The sequence below is a fragment of the Rana temporaria genome, chromosome 3 (assembly GCF_905171775.1).
Source record: "Rana temporaria chromosome 3, aRanTem1.1, whole genome shotgun sequence".
Taxonomy (NCBI): domain Eukaryota; kingdom Metazoa; phylum Chordata; class Amphibia; order Anura; family Ranidae; genus Rana; species Rana temporaria.
Window position 1 is genome coordinate 479,683,698 of NC_053491.1, and position 20,038 is coordinate 479,703,735.

General features: G+C 51.6%; 1 protein-coding gene across 1 annotated transcript; it reads right to left on the reverse strand.

The window, feature by feature from the left end:
• Positions 1-4,032: 4,032 nt before the first annotated feature.
• Positions 4,033-15,127, reverse strand: SPAG7 (sperm associated antigen 7). Its single transcript, XM_040346975.1, has 7 exons — positions 15,019-15,127; positions 9,307-9,374; positions 8,035-8,123; positions 7,848-7,932; positions 7,674-7,763; positions 6,196-6,352; positions 4,033-4,184 (listed from the first exon to the last, which is right to left on the reverse strand). Exons 1-7 carry the CDS (start codon positions 15,101-15,103, stop codon positions 4,072-4,074), a joined length of 687 nt encoding a protein of 228 aa, XP_040202909.1. The 5' UTR covers positions 15,104-15,127; the 3' UTR covers positions 4,033-4,071.
• Between the last annotated feature and the right edge of the window lie 4,911 nt (positions 15,128-20,038).

The following is a 20,038-nucleotide window of genomic DNA, read 5'->3' on the forward strand; positions in this document are numbered from 1 at the left end:
TAGGTATCCAAATTAATGAGGTCATTGGCATTGGTGTCAGTGGGATTGTTGCCCTTGGGAAGAATATCCCCAATATCATTGCTGGCAGTGGGATTGTGGCTTCAAAGGGAGAATAGATCCTCAAATCACTGGTGTCAGTTGGATAGTGATATCATGGATGAATATCTTCTCATATCATTGGAGTCACAGGGATACTGGATTCCAGGGGAGAATAGCCCCTCAAATTATTAGTATCAGTAGAATAGCATCTCCTACCCCCCCAGACACAATAGAAACTTAAATTATTGTTGTCAGTAAAATAAGTGGCCCCCAGAGGTGAACAGCCCCTCAAATCAGTGGTTTCAGCAACAACAGTGGTCCCCAGGGTAGCATAGCCCCTCAAATCATTACTGCGAGTGGTATAGTGGTCCCCAGGAGAGATCAGTAGAATAGTGTCCCCCCCAGAAGGAATAGAAAATTAAACTATTGAAGTCAGTGGAATAATTGGCCCCCAGAGGTGAATATCTCCTCAAATCATTGCTGTGAGTGGTATAGTGGTCCCCAGGAGAGAATATGTCCCTCAAATTATTGGAGACAGCAGGATCATGGCCCCAACTCACCGCCTTCAGGCCCACCCACAATCCCACCCCTACTACCCCCAATCTCACCATTCCTTGGGGAAGAGAAGTAAAATAATGATGTGGTCAAGGCTCAAAACTGTGTTTCACACACAATTCGAAGTTCAGGAAAGTGTAACACACAGAGTTAAGGAGTGTGCGGGAAAAAAAATATATCTGCATCCCCATTCACAGCTCAACTCCCACCCCCTCCAGTCAGGGAGGTCACCCTCTCTCACCTTCCTTCCCCATCTGAAGCTCACTTTCTCGTACCAGTCTATAAGTCACCCTCTCCCTCCCATCCCCTGGCCACCCTCTCCCTCCCGTCCCCCGGCCACCCTCTCCCTCCCGTCCCCCGGTCACCCTCTCCCTCCCGTCCCCCGGCCACCCTCTCCCTCCCGTCCCCCGGCCACCCTCTCCCCTCCCCTCAGGTCACCCGTCACCCTCCCGAACCCTGGTCACAGGTCACCCTCCCCCTCCAATCCCCTGGCCACAGGTCACCCTCTCCCTCCTGTCCTCTGGCCACCCTCTCCGCTCCCCTGGCCACCCTCTCCCCTGGCCACAGGTCACCCTCTCCTCTCCCTCCCATCCCCTGGCCACAGGTCACCCTCTCGTCCCCTGGCCACAGGTCACCCTCTCCCTCCCATCCCCTGGCCACAGGTCACCCTCTCCTTTCCCTCCCGTCCCCTGGCCACAGGTCACCCTCTACCCTGGCCACCCTCTCCCTCCCGTCCCCTGGCCACAGGTCACCCTCCCATCCACTGGCCACAGGTCACCCTCTACCCTGGCCACAGGTCAGGCTCTCCCCTCCCCTGGCCACAGGTCAGGCTCTCTCCAGTTTCGGCCGATACATATTCCTCTACATATTTTCCGTACGCGCGCCCCTAGTGGCTGAAATGCAAAATTACATGATTTCGTGCAGCCCTGCCACCGTGAAACTGCAGCGGCTAGTGGTTAAAATAAATAATTTATCGTTATCTGCAAGTACTGGGGGGGGGCATCAGTACTTGTACTCGGTCTTAAAAAAGTGCTATTGGGACAACCCTAATTATTTCCTTAAAAATACTATTTTTTTTACTTTTTGCTGTAATAAATATCCCCAAAAAATATATAAAAACTTTTCCCCCTCAGTTTAGGCCGATACATATTCTTCTACAAATTTTCCATACGCGTGCCCCTAGTGGCTGAAATGCAAAATTACGTGATTTCATGCAGCCCTGCCACCGTGAAACTGCCGAGGCTGGTCGGCTAGTGGTTAAAATAAATAATTTATCGGTAAGTACTTGGTGGAGGGATCAGTACTTGTACTCGGTCTTAAAAAAGTGGTATTGGGGCAACCCTAATTATTTCCTTAAAATGTTGGCCATTTTTTGTTGTCCACCATACATTAACCGCTTAAGGACCGCCGCACGTCTAAATACGTCGGCAGAATGGCACGGCTGGGCACATGGACGTATAGGTACGTCCCCTTGATGAAGCCCAGCCGTGGGTCGCGAGCGCGCTCCGTGAGTGTGCCCGTAGGACTTGATCCCTGTCGAGTGTCCCGCGATCGTTCACAGAGCTGAAGAACGGGGGAGAGGTGTGTGTAAACAAACCTCTCCCCGTGTTTCATAGTGAGCCTGTCACTGACCATCTGTTCCCGGTCATAGGAAACGACGATCAGTGACGTGCCACGCCCCCCCCCCCTACAGTAAGAAACACACATTAGGGAACACTTAACCCCTTTAGCGCCCCCTACAGGTTAACCCCTTCACTGCCATTTTCACAGTAATCCATGCATTTTTTTTAGCACTGATCTCTGTAAAAATGACAATGGTCCCAAAATGTGTCTGTCCATAATGTCGCAGTCACAAAAAAGAACCCCGCTGCCATTACTAGCAAGAATTTTTTTTTTTTTTTTTATAAAAATACTACAAAAACTATCCCCTATTTTGTAGACGCTATAACTTTCACCCAAACCAATCAATAAACGCTTATTGCGATTTTCTTTACCAAAAATATGTAGAAGAATACGTATCGGACTAAACTGAGGGAAAAATAAATAAAAGTTTTTTGGTTTTTTTTGGGGGATATTCTAGAAAAAAAAAATTAAATATATGCTCTATTTTTGTTTATAGCGCAAAAAAAAAAAAAAAAAAAAAAAAAAAAACAGAGGTGATCAAATACCACCAAAAGAAAGCTCTATTTGTGAAAAAAAAAAAAACTAAAATTTTGTTTGGGAGCCACGTCAACGACCGCGCAATTGCGCGGTCGTTTGACGTGGCTCCCAACCAAAATTAAAGTTTTTTTTAACTGACAATTGTCAGTTAAAGTGACGCAGTGCCGAATCATAAAAAGGGGCCTGGTCCTTTAGCTGCACAATAGTCTGGGGCTTTAGTGGTTAAAAGAACACACAATGGCGCTCCTCCTCCATCCATCAGCACAGGCCCCCGGCAGACATGAAAAATGGTACTCCCTACTCTGCATTAGGATCTGTTGACTCTCCAGGAGTGGCCACCATTGATGGCATTCTATGGTCCTTAAAGACCTCCATCTGAACCTGGTGATAAGGAAAGCAGGCGTTTGTGTCTTCTATCACATGAGTGACACCATCTCAATTGTCACCTATGGCCTTTTGCAGTTTGAAAAACACACACACACACACACACACACACACACACACACACACACACACGGCAAAAAACAGCACAAACACAATTTAAAACGAAAGTTTTGATCACTTTAATGAAGAGGTAGCTTCAAAACATGAACAGGTCAGAGCTGACCAAAAGAAAATTAAAAATATGGTCGCAACAGGATGTAGTAACCCCAAAAGTAGGATGTGGTGGGGTGTTGCTACCTACGCAATGTCCCATTAGCAGCGCTCACACACACCTCTAGGAACCAATAAAAACATTCATAAAAGTCCAGCAACATAAAAAAAAAAAAGGAAGACATCCAGACAAACAAAAAAAACAAAAAAAGTTAAAAAGAATATTTCTAACCTGACATAGTGCATTCTGATACTTTAAAAACTGACCCGTTACCTATGTAACTGGATGAACACCACAGGTGCCGACCAATAAAAACAAGCACAGCGCCTCCCAAAAGGCGCTATCCAGCATCGTCCTTCCTTCGCCATATTAAAAACCCATCAAGCCATATAAACCCCCCTTTGAAGCAGCTTAAAATATATATTTAAAAACAAAAAAAAAAAGCAGATAAAATAAATTCTTAAAAGTGTTTTCGTATGTCAGGAGGGGTTTTTGTGACTGTTGAATACATCGCGTGCATGCGAGGGATGGCGGCGAGGACCGTTCTGTACAGAACTCTCCCCCTTATGAGGCTTCCAAATGTCTTAGGACACTTTTTTTTTTTTTTTTTTTTTTTTTAAACGGATGTACTGAGAAGGAACAAAAATAAAAATAATCCACGAGTATTAAAACCACTAGCTGGTAAAAAAAAAACAACGTTCTCGGTAATCCTCAGAGCTGGTTTAGGAGGTGCCGGATGCAGACTCTCCATCTTCGTGTTTCAAGCGCTTCTTAGCCCGTATTTCGTTCATAGCTTCCTCGATGGAGCGCGTGTCTCGCTTGTTCGCGACGGGAACTGAGGGAGGAGACAGAATTGCAGTTAAGGAACCAATGATGTGGTGAGGACGCTCTGTTTATTACAGATATGCACAAGTTTCATGGCCATCCTTGATTAATACTGCCCTCGCACATACAGTATATGACATGGCCCTCCCTGATCAGCACTGTCCTCACACCTCTATGCCCTCCCCGATCAATACTGTCCTTGCATACATGACATGGCCCTCTCTGATCAATACCCTTCTCACAACTGCATACCATGGTCCTCCACAATACTGTCCTCACTTGTACTGTATGCAATACCCTCCCTGATCATTAACTGGTCATCACACCTGTATGACATGGAGCTTCCTGATCAATACTGTCCTCCCATCTGTATGCTATGGGTCGCCAATACTCTTCTCACTCCTGTATGAACACACTGGCTTAATGCCTGGATAACATGACCCTCTCTGATCAATACTGGTCACCAACTGTATGACACTGCCCTCTGATCACAACTGTGTGACATGGCCCTCTCTGATCAATAAAGGTCACCCCAACTGTATGACAAGGCCCTCTCTGATCAATACTGGTCACCAACTGTATGACAAGGACCTCTCTGATCAATACCATCCTCACCCCTGTATGCCATGCCTGTCCCTGATCAATTGTCTTTCTTACATCTATATGAAATGGCCCTCTGATCAATACTGGTCACCCCAACAGTACGACATGGCCTTCTCTGATCAATACTGATCACAACTGTCTGACATGGCCCCCTGTTCAATACTGGTCACCAACTGTATGACAAGGACCTCTCTGATCAATACTGGTCACCAACTGTATAACAAGGACCTCTCTGATCAATGCCATCCTCACCCCTGTATGCCATGCCTGTCCCTAATCAATGCTCTTCTCACATCTATATGAAATGGCCCTCTGATCAATACTGGTCAGCCCAACAGTATGACATGGCCTTCTCTGATCAATACTGGTCACCCCAACAGTATGACAAGGACCTCTCTGATCAACATCTTCACCCTTGTATGACAGGCCTGTCCCTGATCAATGCTCTTCTCACATCTGTATGACGACAAGGACCGCTCTGATCAATACTGGTCTACCCAACTGTATGTCAAGGACCTATCTGATCAATACCATGCCTGTCCCTGATCAATGCTCTTCTCACATCTGTATGACGACAAGGACCGCTCTGATCAATACTGGTCTACCCAACTGTATGACAAGCCTTCTTGGATCAATACCATCCTCACCCTTGTATACCATGGCCCTCCCTGATCAACAATGGTCACACCCCCCACCCGTATGACACGGTCATCCCTGATCAATTGGGTCCTCACACCTGTATGACACGGTCCTCTCCAATCTTTATTGTCCCCACCCCTGTATTAAAATGGCCCTCCAGCTTTAATACTCTGACCCTAAAGTTACACATCCAGGAAAGCAGAGCCACCGGCTCAGAGGATTAGGCTCCATTCACACAGGCGGACTCCGTTCCTACGGCTTCCGCCAGCTCCGCGGGAGATCAGTCCGCAGATCTCCGCTGAGCCGACGGATGACAAGCTCCTCTCTGCTCACTGAGCGGGGAGGGGCTTGTCGGGCACCGCTGTGTCCTATGAAGCCATCTGATGAAAACGGACAGCATGTCCGTTTTCATCAGATCTTACCCGATCCGCATGGACGGATGGGGACGTGGCCCCCATACGTCTATTTAGCGGATCGGATGTCAGCGGACATGTCTCCGCTGACATCCGACGCTCCATAGAAATGCATGGAGCGGCCGTTCAGGTCCGTCACGGCCCGTCGTGTGAATGAGGCCTTAAAGACCAATGACTAGTATGATAGCCAGGGAACTAGCATTTTGCAGAAACAGGGGTTATTAATGGCAGCCCCATGCTTTGCTCAGCACAGCTCACCTCGATTCATTCTCTGAAATTTGGCTGAAGTGCACCCAAAATAAAATGCAGAAGTCCATTATTTTGGAAAAGACATGCTTGTTGTCACATATTTCTCCCAGTCCTTACCGCAGCCGTAGGCCTTGTTGGCTTCCAGGGTGTGGGCAGCATCCTTGGCCGCTATCTTCCCGATCAGGTGGCTGTATTTGTCCTTGTAGTCAGTGTTGGGGTTGACGCAGGATGGACCTCTCAGGGCATCAGCTTCTGCCTCCTTCTGGGCCCGTTCCTGCCAGGAGAAGATCAGCACCCACCAGGGACCATCAGTTACATGTGAAGGAGGAGCAAGTATTATAAAACCCAGAGAGCGCAGCCAGCACCCCCAATAAAACCCCAGCGAGCGCAGCCAGCACCCCCCAATAAAACCCCAGAGAGCGCCCCCAGCACGCCCCAATAAAACCCCAGCGAGCGCAGCCAGCACCCCCCAATAAAACCCCCAGAGAGCGCAGCCAGCACCCCCCAATAAAACCCCCAGAGAGCGCAGCCAGCAGCCCCCAATAAAACCACCAGAGAGCGCAGCCAGCACCCCCCCAATAAAACCCCCAGAGAGCGCAGCCAGCACCCCCCCAATAAAACCCCCAGAGAGCGCAGCCAGCACCCCCAATAAAACCCCCGAGAGCGCAGCCAGCACCCCCAATAAAACCCCCGAGAGCGCAGCCAGCACCCCCAATAAAACCCCCGAGAGCGCAGCCAGCACCCCCCAATAAAACCCAGAGAGCGCCGCCAGCACCCCCCCCAATAAAACCCCAGAGAGCGCAGCCGGAACCCCCAATAAAACCCCAGAGAGCGCAGCAGGCACCCCCAATAAAACCCAGCAGGCACCCCCAATAAAACCCAGAGAGCCCAGCAGGCACCCCCAATAAAACCCAGAGAGAGCAGCAGGCACCCCCAATAAAACCCAGAGAGCGCAGCAGGCACCCGCAATAAAACCCAGAGAGCGCAGCAGGCACCCCCAATAAAACCCAGAGAGCACAGCAGGCACCCCCAATAAAACCCAGAGAGCGCAGCAGGCACCCCCAATAAAACCCAGAGAGCGCAGCCGGCACCCTATATTTTTTTTGGATAGAGTGGACAGGGATTAAAATCCCTATCTGGTTTTTGTTGCCGTCTGTGCCTGCACCCACCCCCCATAAGGGAGATTCACTATCTCGATTTGTTCCATTAACCATCATCACCGAATGTTTGGGTTGTCACCAGAAAGGTAAGAGGGGCGAGGGGGGGGGGGAATAAATAAAAAAAATCTTACTATGGGTAGACTAGTTCTTGGTGACCCTGCATGTCTCATTAAAGAGAACCCGTCACCCAAAAATTACAAATAAGATAACCCAACTGGAGGGTGCAAAAATCTGATGCAACTGTGCATGACAGCCAATCGGCTTCCAACTTCAGCTTGTTCACTTAAACTTTGACACTAAATCCTGGAAGCCGATTGGTTTCTATGCGGAGCCGTGACAGATTTTGCACGCTCCAGTTTTAGTAAATTAACCCCCCCCCTCCCAAAAAATAAATAGCCTCGGGACTTCCTCCCAGCAGGTAGACACCACTCATACCTTCAATTTCTTCTTCTCCTCCGCCTTTACCGGGTCCCACTCCTCCCCCTTCCGATACGCTTCCAGCTCCTCATCACACGGAGCAAACTCCTAGAAAGTGGAAATCTTCATGAGATAAAAATCGGAGAGAACACCCAGTCATTGCCAGAAGAAGCAAAACCAAAAAACACTCACCTTCTTAAAGATCATCACGTATCTGCTCTCCTCATCCTCTCCAAAGGAAAATGAAGTCAGACCGGCCACCTCCACCACGTCATGTCTGTACAGGGAGAACAAGACTCATGAGAGGGGGGAAAAGGGAGCGGGGGCATAAAAATAAAATAAAAAAGGGAGCAAAATGGGGTGGGAAGGCTATACTAACAGTATGCTGCGCTCAATCTTCCCCATTGGCTGAAGCTTCTTCTTGGTCTGTGTGCTGTCCTGTATGAACTCCGACACCACCTTCTCCATCTACAAGAGAAATAAAATGCCTGTGTCACCAGGAGGACAGACTCGTATCTCATTCTATATGCATCACCCTGCAGGAGGACAGACTCCTATCTCCTATATATGCATCACCCTGCAGGAGGACAGACTCCTATCTCCTTCTACGTATATGCATCACCCTGCAGGAGGACAGACTCATATCTCCTATATATGCATCACCCTGCAGGAGGACAGACTCCTATCTCCTTCTACGTATATGCATCACCCTGCAGGAGGACAGACTCATATCTCCTATATATGCATCACCCTGCAGGAGGACAGACTAAAATTTTCTATATGTGACACCCTGCAGGAGGAGAACCGACCCATATCCCCTTCTATATGTGTCACCCCGCAGGAGGAGAACAGACTTCCATCTCCTTCTATACGTGACACCCTGCAGGAGGAGAACAGACTCCTATCTCCTATATGTGACACCCAGCAGGAGGAGAACAGACCCATATCCCCTTCTAGATCTGTCACCAGGAGGACACTCATATCTCCTTCTATATGCATCACCCTGCAGGAGGACAGACTCATATCTCCTATATGTGTAACCCTGCAGAAGGAGAACAGACCCATATCCCCTCCTATATGTGTCACCCTGCAGGAGAAGAGACTCCCATCTCCTTCTATACGCGACACCCTGCACGAGGAGAAGAGACTCCCATCTCCTTCTATATGTGACACCCTACAGGAGAACAGACCCATATCCCCTCCTATATCTGTCACCAGGAGGACAGACTCATATCTCATTCTATATATGTATCACCCTGCAGGAGAAGAGAGACTCCTATCTCCTTCTATACGTGACACCCTGCAGGAGGAGAACAGACACATATCCCCTTCTATATCTGTACCAGGAGGACAGACTCATATCTCATTCTATATGCACCACCCTGCAGGAGGACAGACTCATATTTTCTATATGTGACACCCTGCAGGAGGAGAACAGACTCCTATATGTGACACCCAGCAGGAGGAGAACAGACCTATATCCCCTTCTATATCTGTCACCAGGAGGGCAGACTCATATCTCATTCTATATGCATCACCCTGCAGGAGGACAGACTCGTATCTCCTTCTATATGTGTCACCCTGCAGGAGAAGAGACTCCCATCTCCTTCTATACGCGACACCCAGCAGGAGGAGGTTGGAGGTCACTCACCCGTTTCCTGAACTCCAACTTCTGCCTCTTCTCATGTTCTTGCATCTTCTTGAGGCGGGCAGCTTGCTCTGTAGACAAACATGGTGGTAAATTGCAAGACGACAATATCCAGTATACAAGAAGTTTGGTTTCCCATTTAAAAATAAAATCATAATACAGGCCAAACTGGAGTTGTAATATTATAATAAAAAAATTAAATTAAATCATAAATAAAATAAAAATAAATGTATAGGCACCTTTCAGGACACCCAAGGTCATCTAACAAGAATAGTAACAGAGCAAGGAAAATAAATCCAGCTCGGCTCCAGACGTAAAGGAAATTTCCGTTACACTTCCCTGCACACAGTTGTGACATTTTTCCTACCGACACTGCTGAGATTTCCGTAGAGGATACAAACGCCAGAAAAGGTCACAATCATTTATGACTGGGGGTGAAGAGGCCAAACTCCCCGATACAGGCTTCTCTGATCGGTGAGATTGGACTATGGGCCATACAAGGAGGGGGGTGCTGGTGAACACCAAGGTCGGAAACTGAAATAAACTAAAACATGAAAATATGAAACAGGGACTTACAGCAAAACTGACCGACCAAATGTTTTGGCGGTGGGGAAAAATGTTGCCAATTATGAAAACGTTTTTTATTTTATCATCACAGTTCTAAATGAAGGGGCAAGCTGGCAAGTCGCAGGCTCTGCCCAAGCATTGAGGTGCCATGTTGGTGACTCTCTAGGGCATGGGTCTCCAAACTGTGGCCCGTGGGTTGGATGCAGCCCTTTGCTTGCTTTTATCTGGCCCTTTTTCACCTACTGACACTGCCTGTGGGGCATAATACCCCCTACTATTCAAGGCCGGGGGCAACTCCCCTCTCCCAAGGGCGGGGATCAACTCCCCTCTCCCAACGACGCCAAGGGCGTGGGGGGTCAACTCCCCTCTCCCAACGACGCCAAGTGCGTCGCTGGCATCTGCCCTCTTCCAAAGACACCAAGGGCGGGGGGGGAATCCCCTCTCCCAACGGCAGGGGGGGTCAACTCCCCTCTCCCAACGACGCCAAGGGCGTGGCTCCCATCGATGCAAAGGGCGGGGGGGGGGGGGTCAACTCCCCTCTCCCAACGACGCCAAGGGCGGGGGGTCAACTCCCCTCTCCCAACGACGCCAAGGGGGCATCTGCCCTCTTCCAAAGACACAAAGGGCGGGGGGGGGGGGGGAATCCCCTCTCCCAAAGGCAGGGGGGGGGGGTCAACTCCCCTCTCCCAACGACGCCAAGGGCGGGTCAACTCCCCTCTCCCAACGACGCCAAGGGGGCATCTGCCCTCTTCCAAAGACACAAAGGGCGGGGGGGGGGAATCCCCTCTCCCAACGGCAGGGGGGGGGGTCAACTCCCCTCTCCCAACGACGCCAAGGGCGGGTCAACTCCCCTCTCCCAACGACGCCAAGGGCGAGGGGAGGGGGGCGCAACTCTCACTTTTTTTTTTTTTTACTCCCACTGATGCTAGAACATTTTCTATTTCCTACTGACCATAGTTTGTCTCCCTCCCCCCTATTCTAAAGGGCAACACACTGGCCCTTTAAACACACACACACACACACACACACAGTAGGGAAAGTGTACAAGAGTGCCCAATGTAGATTCCCAAATTGGCCACTAGGTGCCACCATAATCAAGGTCAGGATCTGAGAGTAGGCATGTGGTTGCCTAGGTAGCCACTAGAGGTCCCCAGAGTAGCGAGTAAGGCGTTGCCTTTCTCAACCTTTTAGGAACTCTTGAAGTAACTTTCCGGTCTCAGGGAACCCCTTGCTAAAAATGACTATATCTACAACTCATGATACATTCGTTTGATGGTCAGTGGGAAGAACGATCCTTACACTTGTGGTCATTGGGAAGAATTACCCCCTTACAGATAAAAAAAATACCAGTGAGAACTTACCCAAGGAGGTAGACACTGCTCATAGCTCAAGAACCCCCACCCCCAAGCAACCGTTAGAGCAGGCTCTCAGCCTTTTAACCCTAGAGGAACCCCAAAAATAATTTTCATGTCTCAAGGAACCCTTACTAAAGTACTCATAGGAACAATGCCTCTTACATTGGTGGTCAATATGAAGAATGTCCCCCGTAAAGTGGTGCTCAGAATGTCCCCCTTAGAAAGACATTCAAGGCCGGGGGCAAAAAAACGGGTCTTCAGCCAGCCGGTAGACCCTCCCTTGGCGTCGTTGGGAGAGGGGAGTTGCCCCCCCTGCCCTTGGCATCATTGGGAGAGGGGAGTTTTCCCCCCCGACCTTGGCGTCCTTGGGAGAGGGGAGTTGACCCCCTCCTCTCGCCCTTGGCGTCGATGGGAGAGGGGAGTTGACCCCCTCCTCTCGCCCCTGGGCGTCGATGGGAGAGGGAAGTTGACCCCCTCCTCTCGCCCCTGGGCGTCGATGGGAGAGGGAAGTTGACCCCCTCCTCTCGCCCCTGGGAGAGGGAAGTTGACCCCCTCCTCTCGCCCTTGGCGTCGTTGGGAGAGGGGAGTTGCCCCCCCTCGCCCTTGGCGTTGTTGGGAGAGGGGAGTTGCCCCCGGGTAACAAGATATTTGGGGTCATGCTGCTGAACCTTGAACTCTGTAGGCATCAAATGGATGGTTCAGCAGCCACAGCTCAAGGAACCTTTACCAACCTCTGGAGGAACCCCAGAGCTCCACAGAACCCTGGTTGAGAAACCCTACCATAGAAGGCGAGGTGATGCCAGCCTTGCCCCTGCAGGGAGTACCTTCATTCCGGGACAATACAGGGACCTGGAATGAAGTAGAGGACACAGCCACCCCCTACTAACAACTACATTTCCGGGACTGGTTGCTAGGGCCGGCGCTGCCCGGCATCTTGCAACCAGTGACAATTTACTCTCAGACAGTGAGGCCGGGAGCAAAGGACTGTGCCTAGCGCAGCGCTGCTGTCCCCACCCACCTCGGTGCCTCCTCCAGGCACCCAGCGGCAAGCAGCAGGGACTGGTGGGATCTTCAATCTCCAGATAGTGACCCACGTCCGCGACTCATGCAGAGGGAGTGACAGCAGCACTGCATCTGGTGGCAGGCTATGGGTGGCAAGCGGCACATTCACCTGACAAGTAACCCGCCGCCAAATTCCCACCTTGGGGAAGGTGAGAGAAAGGGGGGTGTGTCCCTAAATAGCAGTTTGAAAATGTGGTCACCCTAAGGGCCCTTTCACACTTGTGCGTTTTTGCGGTAAAAATAGCGCTATTAAAACGCTCCCCATGCCCCTCTCCATTGAAATGAATAAAAACGCTGTGTTTTACCGCGATTTTAACGCTCCGTTTTTACAGCGGTTTTTAATTAATTTCAAGGGAGAGGGGCATGGGGAGCGTTTTATGAGCGTTTTAATAGCGCCATTTTTACTGCGAAAAGGCGGGAAAAACGCACCAGTGTGAAAGGGCCCTAAGGGGGAGGGGGGAGATTACACCTTTTCTGATTGCTCACCTAGGCAAGAATAAGGTATCCAGTACCAAGCCAGGTTCACCCAACGCAAAAGATGTGGAACCGCACCCCCTCTGCCACTGTTAATGCATGCCGTACAATAGGTTTACTGCCCTGTGTCCATTCTCTGCCGCCTTGCTCCACTGTGCCCAAGGGCAGCTGCCTCTCCTGTCCACTCCTCACCCTGTCCCTTTATGAACATGCCCCCCACCCAAAGTTTCCGGGGATACCTACGTCATCTGTAATCCCTCTCCTAAAGGCCTAAGGCATCAGAGCCCATGTAGGTCACATTCTGAGGATCAGGAGCCAATAGGATAGGTTTCCCGATGACCTCAGGACCATGAAACCAATCCTATTGGCTCCTGATCAGAATGTGACCTACATGGGCTCTGATGCCCAATGCCATTAGATCTTTCTGTGCCACGATTGGTTTCGTAGTACTGAGGCCATCAGGAACCCATCCTAGTGGCTCCTGATCATCAGTAGGGGACCTTGACCTGTTGGCACCAATGGGTCGCGAGGCGCATATATATATTTGCTGCACTCATACCTAGATTCAGGTATCTTTGAGGCGGCGTATCGCATTTACGCTATGCCGCCGTAAGTCAGAGAGGCAAGTACTGTATTCACAAAGCACTTGCCTCCTAACTTACGGCGGCGTAGCGTAAATGCGGCCGGCGTAAGCGCGCCTAATGCAAATGAGGATGGGGGGGGCGTGTTTTATGTTAATTACTCGTGATTGACGTTTTTTTACGAACGGCGCATGCGCCGTCCGTGGACATATCCCAGTGTGCATTGCTCCAAAATACGCCGCAAGGACGTATTGGTTTCGACGTGAACGTAAAATGACATCCAGCCCCATTCACGGACGGCTTACGCAAAATTTTCAAATTTCAACGCGGGAACGACGGCCATACTTAATATTGACTACGCCACCTAGGGGGAAGCTTTATCTTTACGCCGGCGTATCTCTTACGGAAACGGCGTATCTTTACTGCGACGGGCGCGCGTACGTTCGTGAATCGGCGTATCTAGGTCATTTACATATTCTACGCCGAACTCAACGGAAGCGCCACCTAGCGGCCAGCCTAAAAATGACACTTTAAGATACGAGCGGCGTAGGAGACTTACGCCGCTCGTATCTTAGGCCTAATTTAAGCGTATCTGTCTTCCAGAATACGCTTAAATTTACGACGGCGCAGATTCAGAGTGACAACGACTACTGATACGCCGGCGTAACTCGCTCTGAATCTGCCTACTTGTACCTAAGACGTTTAATTTAATTTTTTATTTTTTTAAAATGAATAAAAGTTGGCTCCTCCCCCACCATGTGGCTGCTGGCGCACATGAAGGACACGCAGGACGCAGTTTAGGGCGCTGCACACCTCCAGAAATGTAATTTGATGCTGAAAAAAAATGATCATTTGAATGCAAGTAAGATTTAATAATAAAAAAAAAAAATTGTCTTCCTGACTTTTTTTTGCCTCCATGTGGTCCTCTCTGTCTGCATGACCACACACCACCATTAAAAAATTCCCTCACTGGCCCTTTAACTGTATATGACTGGCAGTTCCAGGAACCAATAAGGAAGCAGCTTGCTTTCTCAGGGGAGGAGACATTGGCCTGGTTACTCCCACCCCTCCTCCATTGCCACACCGCTGCTTTTAAAATTCATCATCAAAACTGTGTCACGGACTTCTAAATCCTGCGTTTCATTATATACGTTCAGTTAAGTGCGAAAAATAAGTGCGAAATGCAAGATTTCGGTGGGTGTAAAAAGATGTCCGCTTGGCGACTTCAGACTTAGTGCCGGGGTGTAGCAAGATGGCCGCGACGCAACGTCGCCAAGGTTTCGCTTTCTGACAAAACACCTCCTCCAATTCCCAATGAAGGACACGGCCATGCTTCGACCAATCAAAATCAAAGTGCGCCACGCTTCGGGCAGATAGTTAGCCAATCAGCCACGAACAGGAAGAAACGTCTCTCCTGGATTGGCCTTGGCTATCTTCCTATAGTAACAACCGGGGTAGATCCCTCCTAGCGACCAGCCAGCCTATGAGAAAGGTAGAAACCTCCTCGAATACTATGACGGGCAGGCGGCTCTGCCAATGGAGAGAGGCTCTGGCGCCGGTTCGGCGAAAGAAATAAAATAAAAAATAAAACTGCGGGCGTAGCGCCACCCTGGCGGGGCTCAGTGACCCGAATACCAGGGGGTCCTCCAACCCCATAACCACGTCACCGGGCTCACCTCGGGCCTTCCGCCGACTCTCCTGGTCCCCGACCTGAGGCGGCCGCTCCATGGAGCTGAGGATAGAACTCAGCAGGTCCGCCATCTTGGATGCTAGAAGCGGCAGCGCGCCCGCTTTATATAGAGAGCGCGCGAGCCTTAAAGCGGCAACAGCTGTGGTGGGGCTTAAAGCGGCAACAACTGGGTTGGGACAGGAGGGGCTTTAAAGCGGCAACCACTGTAAGCAGCACTGGGGACAGAGGGGCTTAAAGCGGCAACACAAAGTGGGGCCACCACACCGTATAGGAACACAGAATTACAGAGAGGGATGATGGATGACCCTCTGCACACTTCATAGCAAACTGCAATAAAAATAAGAATATTTACATTGCGATACATGTTTAACCCCTTCAATACCAGGAACTTTTACTCCTCCCTTCCCCCCTTCTTGCCCTGGCCAATTTTCAGCGTTGTCGCACTTTGAATGACAACTACTCCATCATGTTACACTGTATCCAAATGACATTTAAATCATTTAGCTAGATTCAGAAAGCGATACGCCAACGTAACTCTGAATCTGCGCCGTCCTAAATTTAAGCGTATTCCGGAAACCAGATACGCTTAAATTAGGCTAAGATACGAGCCGCGTAAGTCTCCTACGCCGTCGTATCTTAGGGTGCAATATTTCCGCTGGCCGCTAGGTGGCGCTTCCGTTGAGTTCGGCGTAGAATATGCAAATGCCTAGATACGCCGATTCAGAAACGTACGTGCGCCCGGCGCATTTTTTTTACGTCGTTTACGTAAGGCTTTTTCCGGCGTAAAGTTAGTCAAACAAATAGCTGGCCTAGTCAATGTTAAGTATGGCCGTCGTTCCCGTGTGGAAATTTGAAATTTTTACGTCGTTTGCGTAAGTCGTCCGTGAATGGGGCTGGACGTAATTTACGTTCACGTCGAAACCAATACGTTCTTGCGGCGTACTTTGGAGCAATGCACACTGGGATATGTACACGGACGGCGCATGTGCCGTTCGTAAAAAAAATGTCCATTACGTCGGGTCACCACCCATTTACTCATACTCATTTGAATTAGGCACGCTTACGTCTGCCCCATTTATGCTACGCCACCGTAACTTAGGAGGCAAGTGCTTTGTGCCAACCTGGTGCAGACACAAACGTTTAATACACACAAAGAGGACACGGGGGGAGGGACTGTACCACACAGAGAGGACACGGGGAGACCGTACCACACAGAGGGGACACGGGGAGACCGTACCACACAGAGGGGACACGGGGGAGGGACTGTACCACACGGAGGACACGGGGAGACCGTACCACACAGAGAGGACACGGGGAGACCGTACCACACAGAGTGGACACGGGGAGACCGTACCACACAGAGTGGACACGGGGAGACTGTACCACACAGAGTGGACACGGGGAGACTGTACCACACGGAGGACACGGGGAGACCGTACCACACAGAGTGGACACGGGGAGACTGTACCACACGGAGGACACGGGGAGACCGTACCACACAGAGAGGACACGGGGAGACCGTACCACACAGAGTGGACACGGGGAGACCGTACCACACAGAGTGGACACGGGGAGACCGTACCACACAGAGTGGACACGGGGAGACTGTACCACACAGAGAGGACACGGGGAGACTTCACCACACAGAGAGGACACAGGGAGACTGTACCACACAGAGAGGACACGGGGGGAGGGACTGTACCACACAGAGTGGACACGGGGAGACTGTACCACACAGAGTGGACACGGGGAGACTGTACCACACAGAGTGGACACGGGGAGACTGTACCACACAGAGTGGACACGGGGAGACTGTACCACACAGAGTGGACACGGGGAGACTGTACCACACAGAGTGGACACGGGGAGACTGCACCACACAGAGAGGACACGGGGAGACTGTACCACACAGAGTGGACACGGGGAGACTTCACCACACAGAGTGGACACGGGGAGACTGTACCACACAGAGAGGACACGGGGAGACTGTACCACACAGAGAGGACACGGGGAGACTGTACCACACAGAGTGGACACGGGGAGACTGTACCACACAGAGTGGACACGTGGAGACTGTACCACACAGAGAGGACACGGGGAGACTGTACGGAGGGAGGGACTGTACCACACAGAGAGGACACGGGGGGAGGGACTGTACCACACAGAGAGGACACATGAAGACTGTACCACACAGAGAGGACACGGGGAGACTGTACCACACAGAGTGGACACGGGGAGACTGTACCACACAGAGTGGACACGTGGAGACTGTACCACACAGAGAGGACACGGGGAGACTGTACGGGGGGAGGGACTGTACCACACAGAGAGGACACGGGGGGAGGGACTGTACCACACAGAGAGGACACATGAAGACTGTACCACACAGAGAGGACACGGGGAGACTGTACCACACAGAGTGGACACGGGGAGACTGTACCACACAGAGTGGACATGGGGAGACTGTACCACACAGAGTGGACACGGGGAGACTGTACCACACAGAGTGGACACGGGGAGACTGTACCACACAGAGAGGACACGGGAGACTGTACCACACAGAGAGGACACGGGGAGACTGTACCACACAGAGTGGACACGGGGAGACTGTACCACACAGAGTGGACACGGGGGGACTGTACCACACAGAGTGGAAACGGGGGGACTGTACCACACAGAGGGGAGACTGTACCACACAGAGAGGACACGCGAAGACTGTACCACACAGAGAGGACACGGGGAGACTGTACCACACAGAGAGGACACGGGGAGACTGTACCACACAGAGAGGACACGGGGAGACTGTACGGGGGGAGGGACTGTACCACACAGAGAGGACACGGGGGGAGGGACTGTACCACACAGAGAGGACACATGAAGACTGTACCACACAGAGAGGACACAGGGAGACTTCACCACACAGAGAGGACACAGGGAGACTTCACCACACAGAGAGGACACGGGGAGACTGTACCACACAGAGAGGACACGGGGGGAGGGACTGTACCACACAGAGTGGACACGGGGAGACTGTACCACACAGAGTGGACACGGGGAGACTGTACCACACAGAGTGGACACGGGGAGACTGTACCACACAGAGTGGACACGGGGAGACTGCACCACACAGAGAGGACACGGGGAGACTGTACCACACAGAGTGGACACGGGGAGACTTCACCACACAGAGTGGACACGGGGAGACTGTACCACACAGAGAGGACACGGGGAGACTGTACCACACAGAGAGGACACGGGGAGACTGTACCACACAGAGAGGACACGGGGAGACTGTACCACACAGAGTGGACACGGGGAGACTGTACCACACAGAGTGGACACGTGGAGACTGTACCACACAGAGAGGACACGGGGAGACTGTACGGAGGGAGGGACTGTACCACACAGAGAGGACACGGGGGGAGGGACTGTACCACACAGAGAGGACACATGAAGACTGTACCACACAGAGAGGACACGGGGAGACTGTACCACACAGAGTGGACACGGGGAGACTGTACCACACAGAGTGGACATGGGGAGACTGTACCACACAGAGTGGACACGGGGAGACTGTACCACACAGAGTGGACACGGGGAGACTGTACCACACAGAGAGGACACGGGAGACTGTACCACACAGAGAGGACACGGGGAGACTGTACCACACAGAGTGGACACGGGGAGACTGTACCACACAGAGTGGACACGGGGGGACTGTACCACACAGAGTGGAAACGGGGGGACTGTACCACACAGAGGGGAGACTGTACCACACAGAGAGGACACGCGAAGACTGTACCACACAGAGAGGACACGGGGAGACTGTACCACACAGAGAGGACACGGGGAGACTGTACCACACAGAGAGGACACGGGGAGACTGTACGGGGGGAGGGACTGTACCACACAGAGAGGACACGGGGGGAGGGACTGTACCACACAGAGAGGACACATGAAGACTGTACCACACAGAGAGGACACAGGGAGACTTCACCACACAGAGAGGACACAGGGAGACTTCACCACACAGAGAGGACACGGGGAGACTGTACCACACAGAGAGGACACGGGGGGAGGGACTGTACCACACAGAGTGGACACGGGGAGACTGTACCACACAGAGTGGACACGGGGAGACTGTACCACACAGAGTGGACACGGGGAGACTGTACCACACAGAGTGGACACGGGGAGACTGCACCACACAGAGAGGACACGGGGAGACTGTACCACACAGAGTGGACACGGGGAGACTTCACCACACAGAGAGGACACGGGGAGACTGTACCACACAGAGTGGACACGGGGAGACTGTACCACACAGAGAGGACACGGGGAGACTGTACCACACAGAGAGGACACGGGGAGACTGTACCACACAGAGTGGACACGGGGAGACTGTACCACACAGAGTGGACACGTGGAGACTGTACCACACAGAGAGGACACGGGGAGACTGTACGGAGGGAGGGACTGTACCACACAGAGAGGACACGGGGGGAGGGACTGTACCACACAGAGAGGACACATGAAGACTGTACCACACAGAGAGGACACGGGGAGACTGTACCACACAGAGTGGACACGGGGAGACTGTACCACACAGAGTGGACACGTGGAGACTGTACCACACAGAGAGGACACGGGGAGACTGTACGGGGGGAGGGACTGTACCACACAGAGAGGACACGGGGGGAGGGACTGTACCACACAGAGAGGACACATGAAGACTGTACCACACAGAGAGGACACGGGGAGACTGTACCACACAGAGTGGACACGGGGAGACTGTACCACACAGAGTGGACACAGGGAGACTGTACCACACAGAGTGGACACGGGGAGACTGTACCACACAGAGTGGACACGGGGAGACTGTACCACACAGAGAGGACACGGGAGACTGTACCACACAGAGAGGACACGGGGAGACTGTACCACACAGAGTGGACACGGGGAGACTGTACCACACAGAGTGGACACGGGGGGACTGTACCACACAG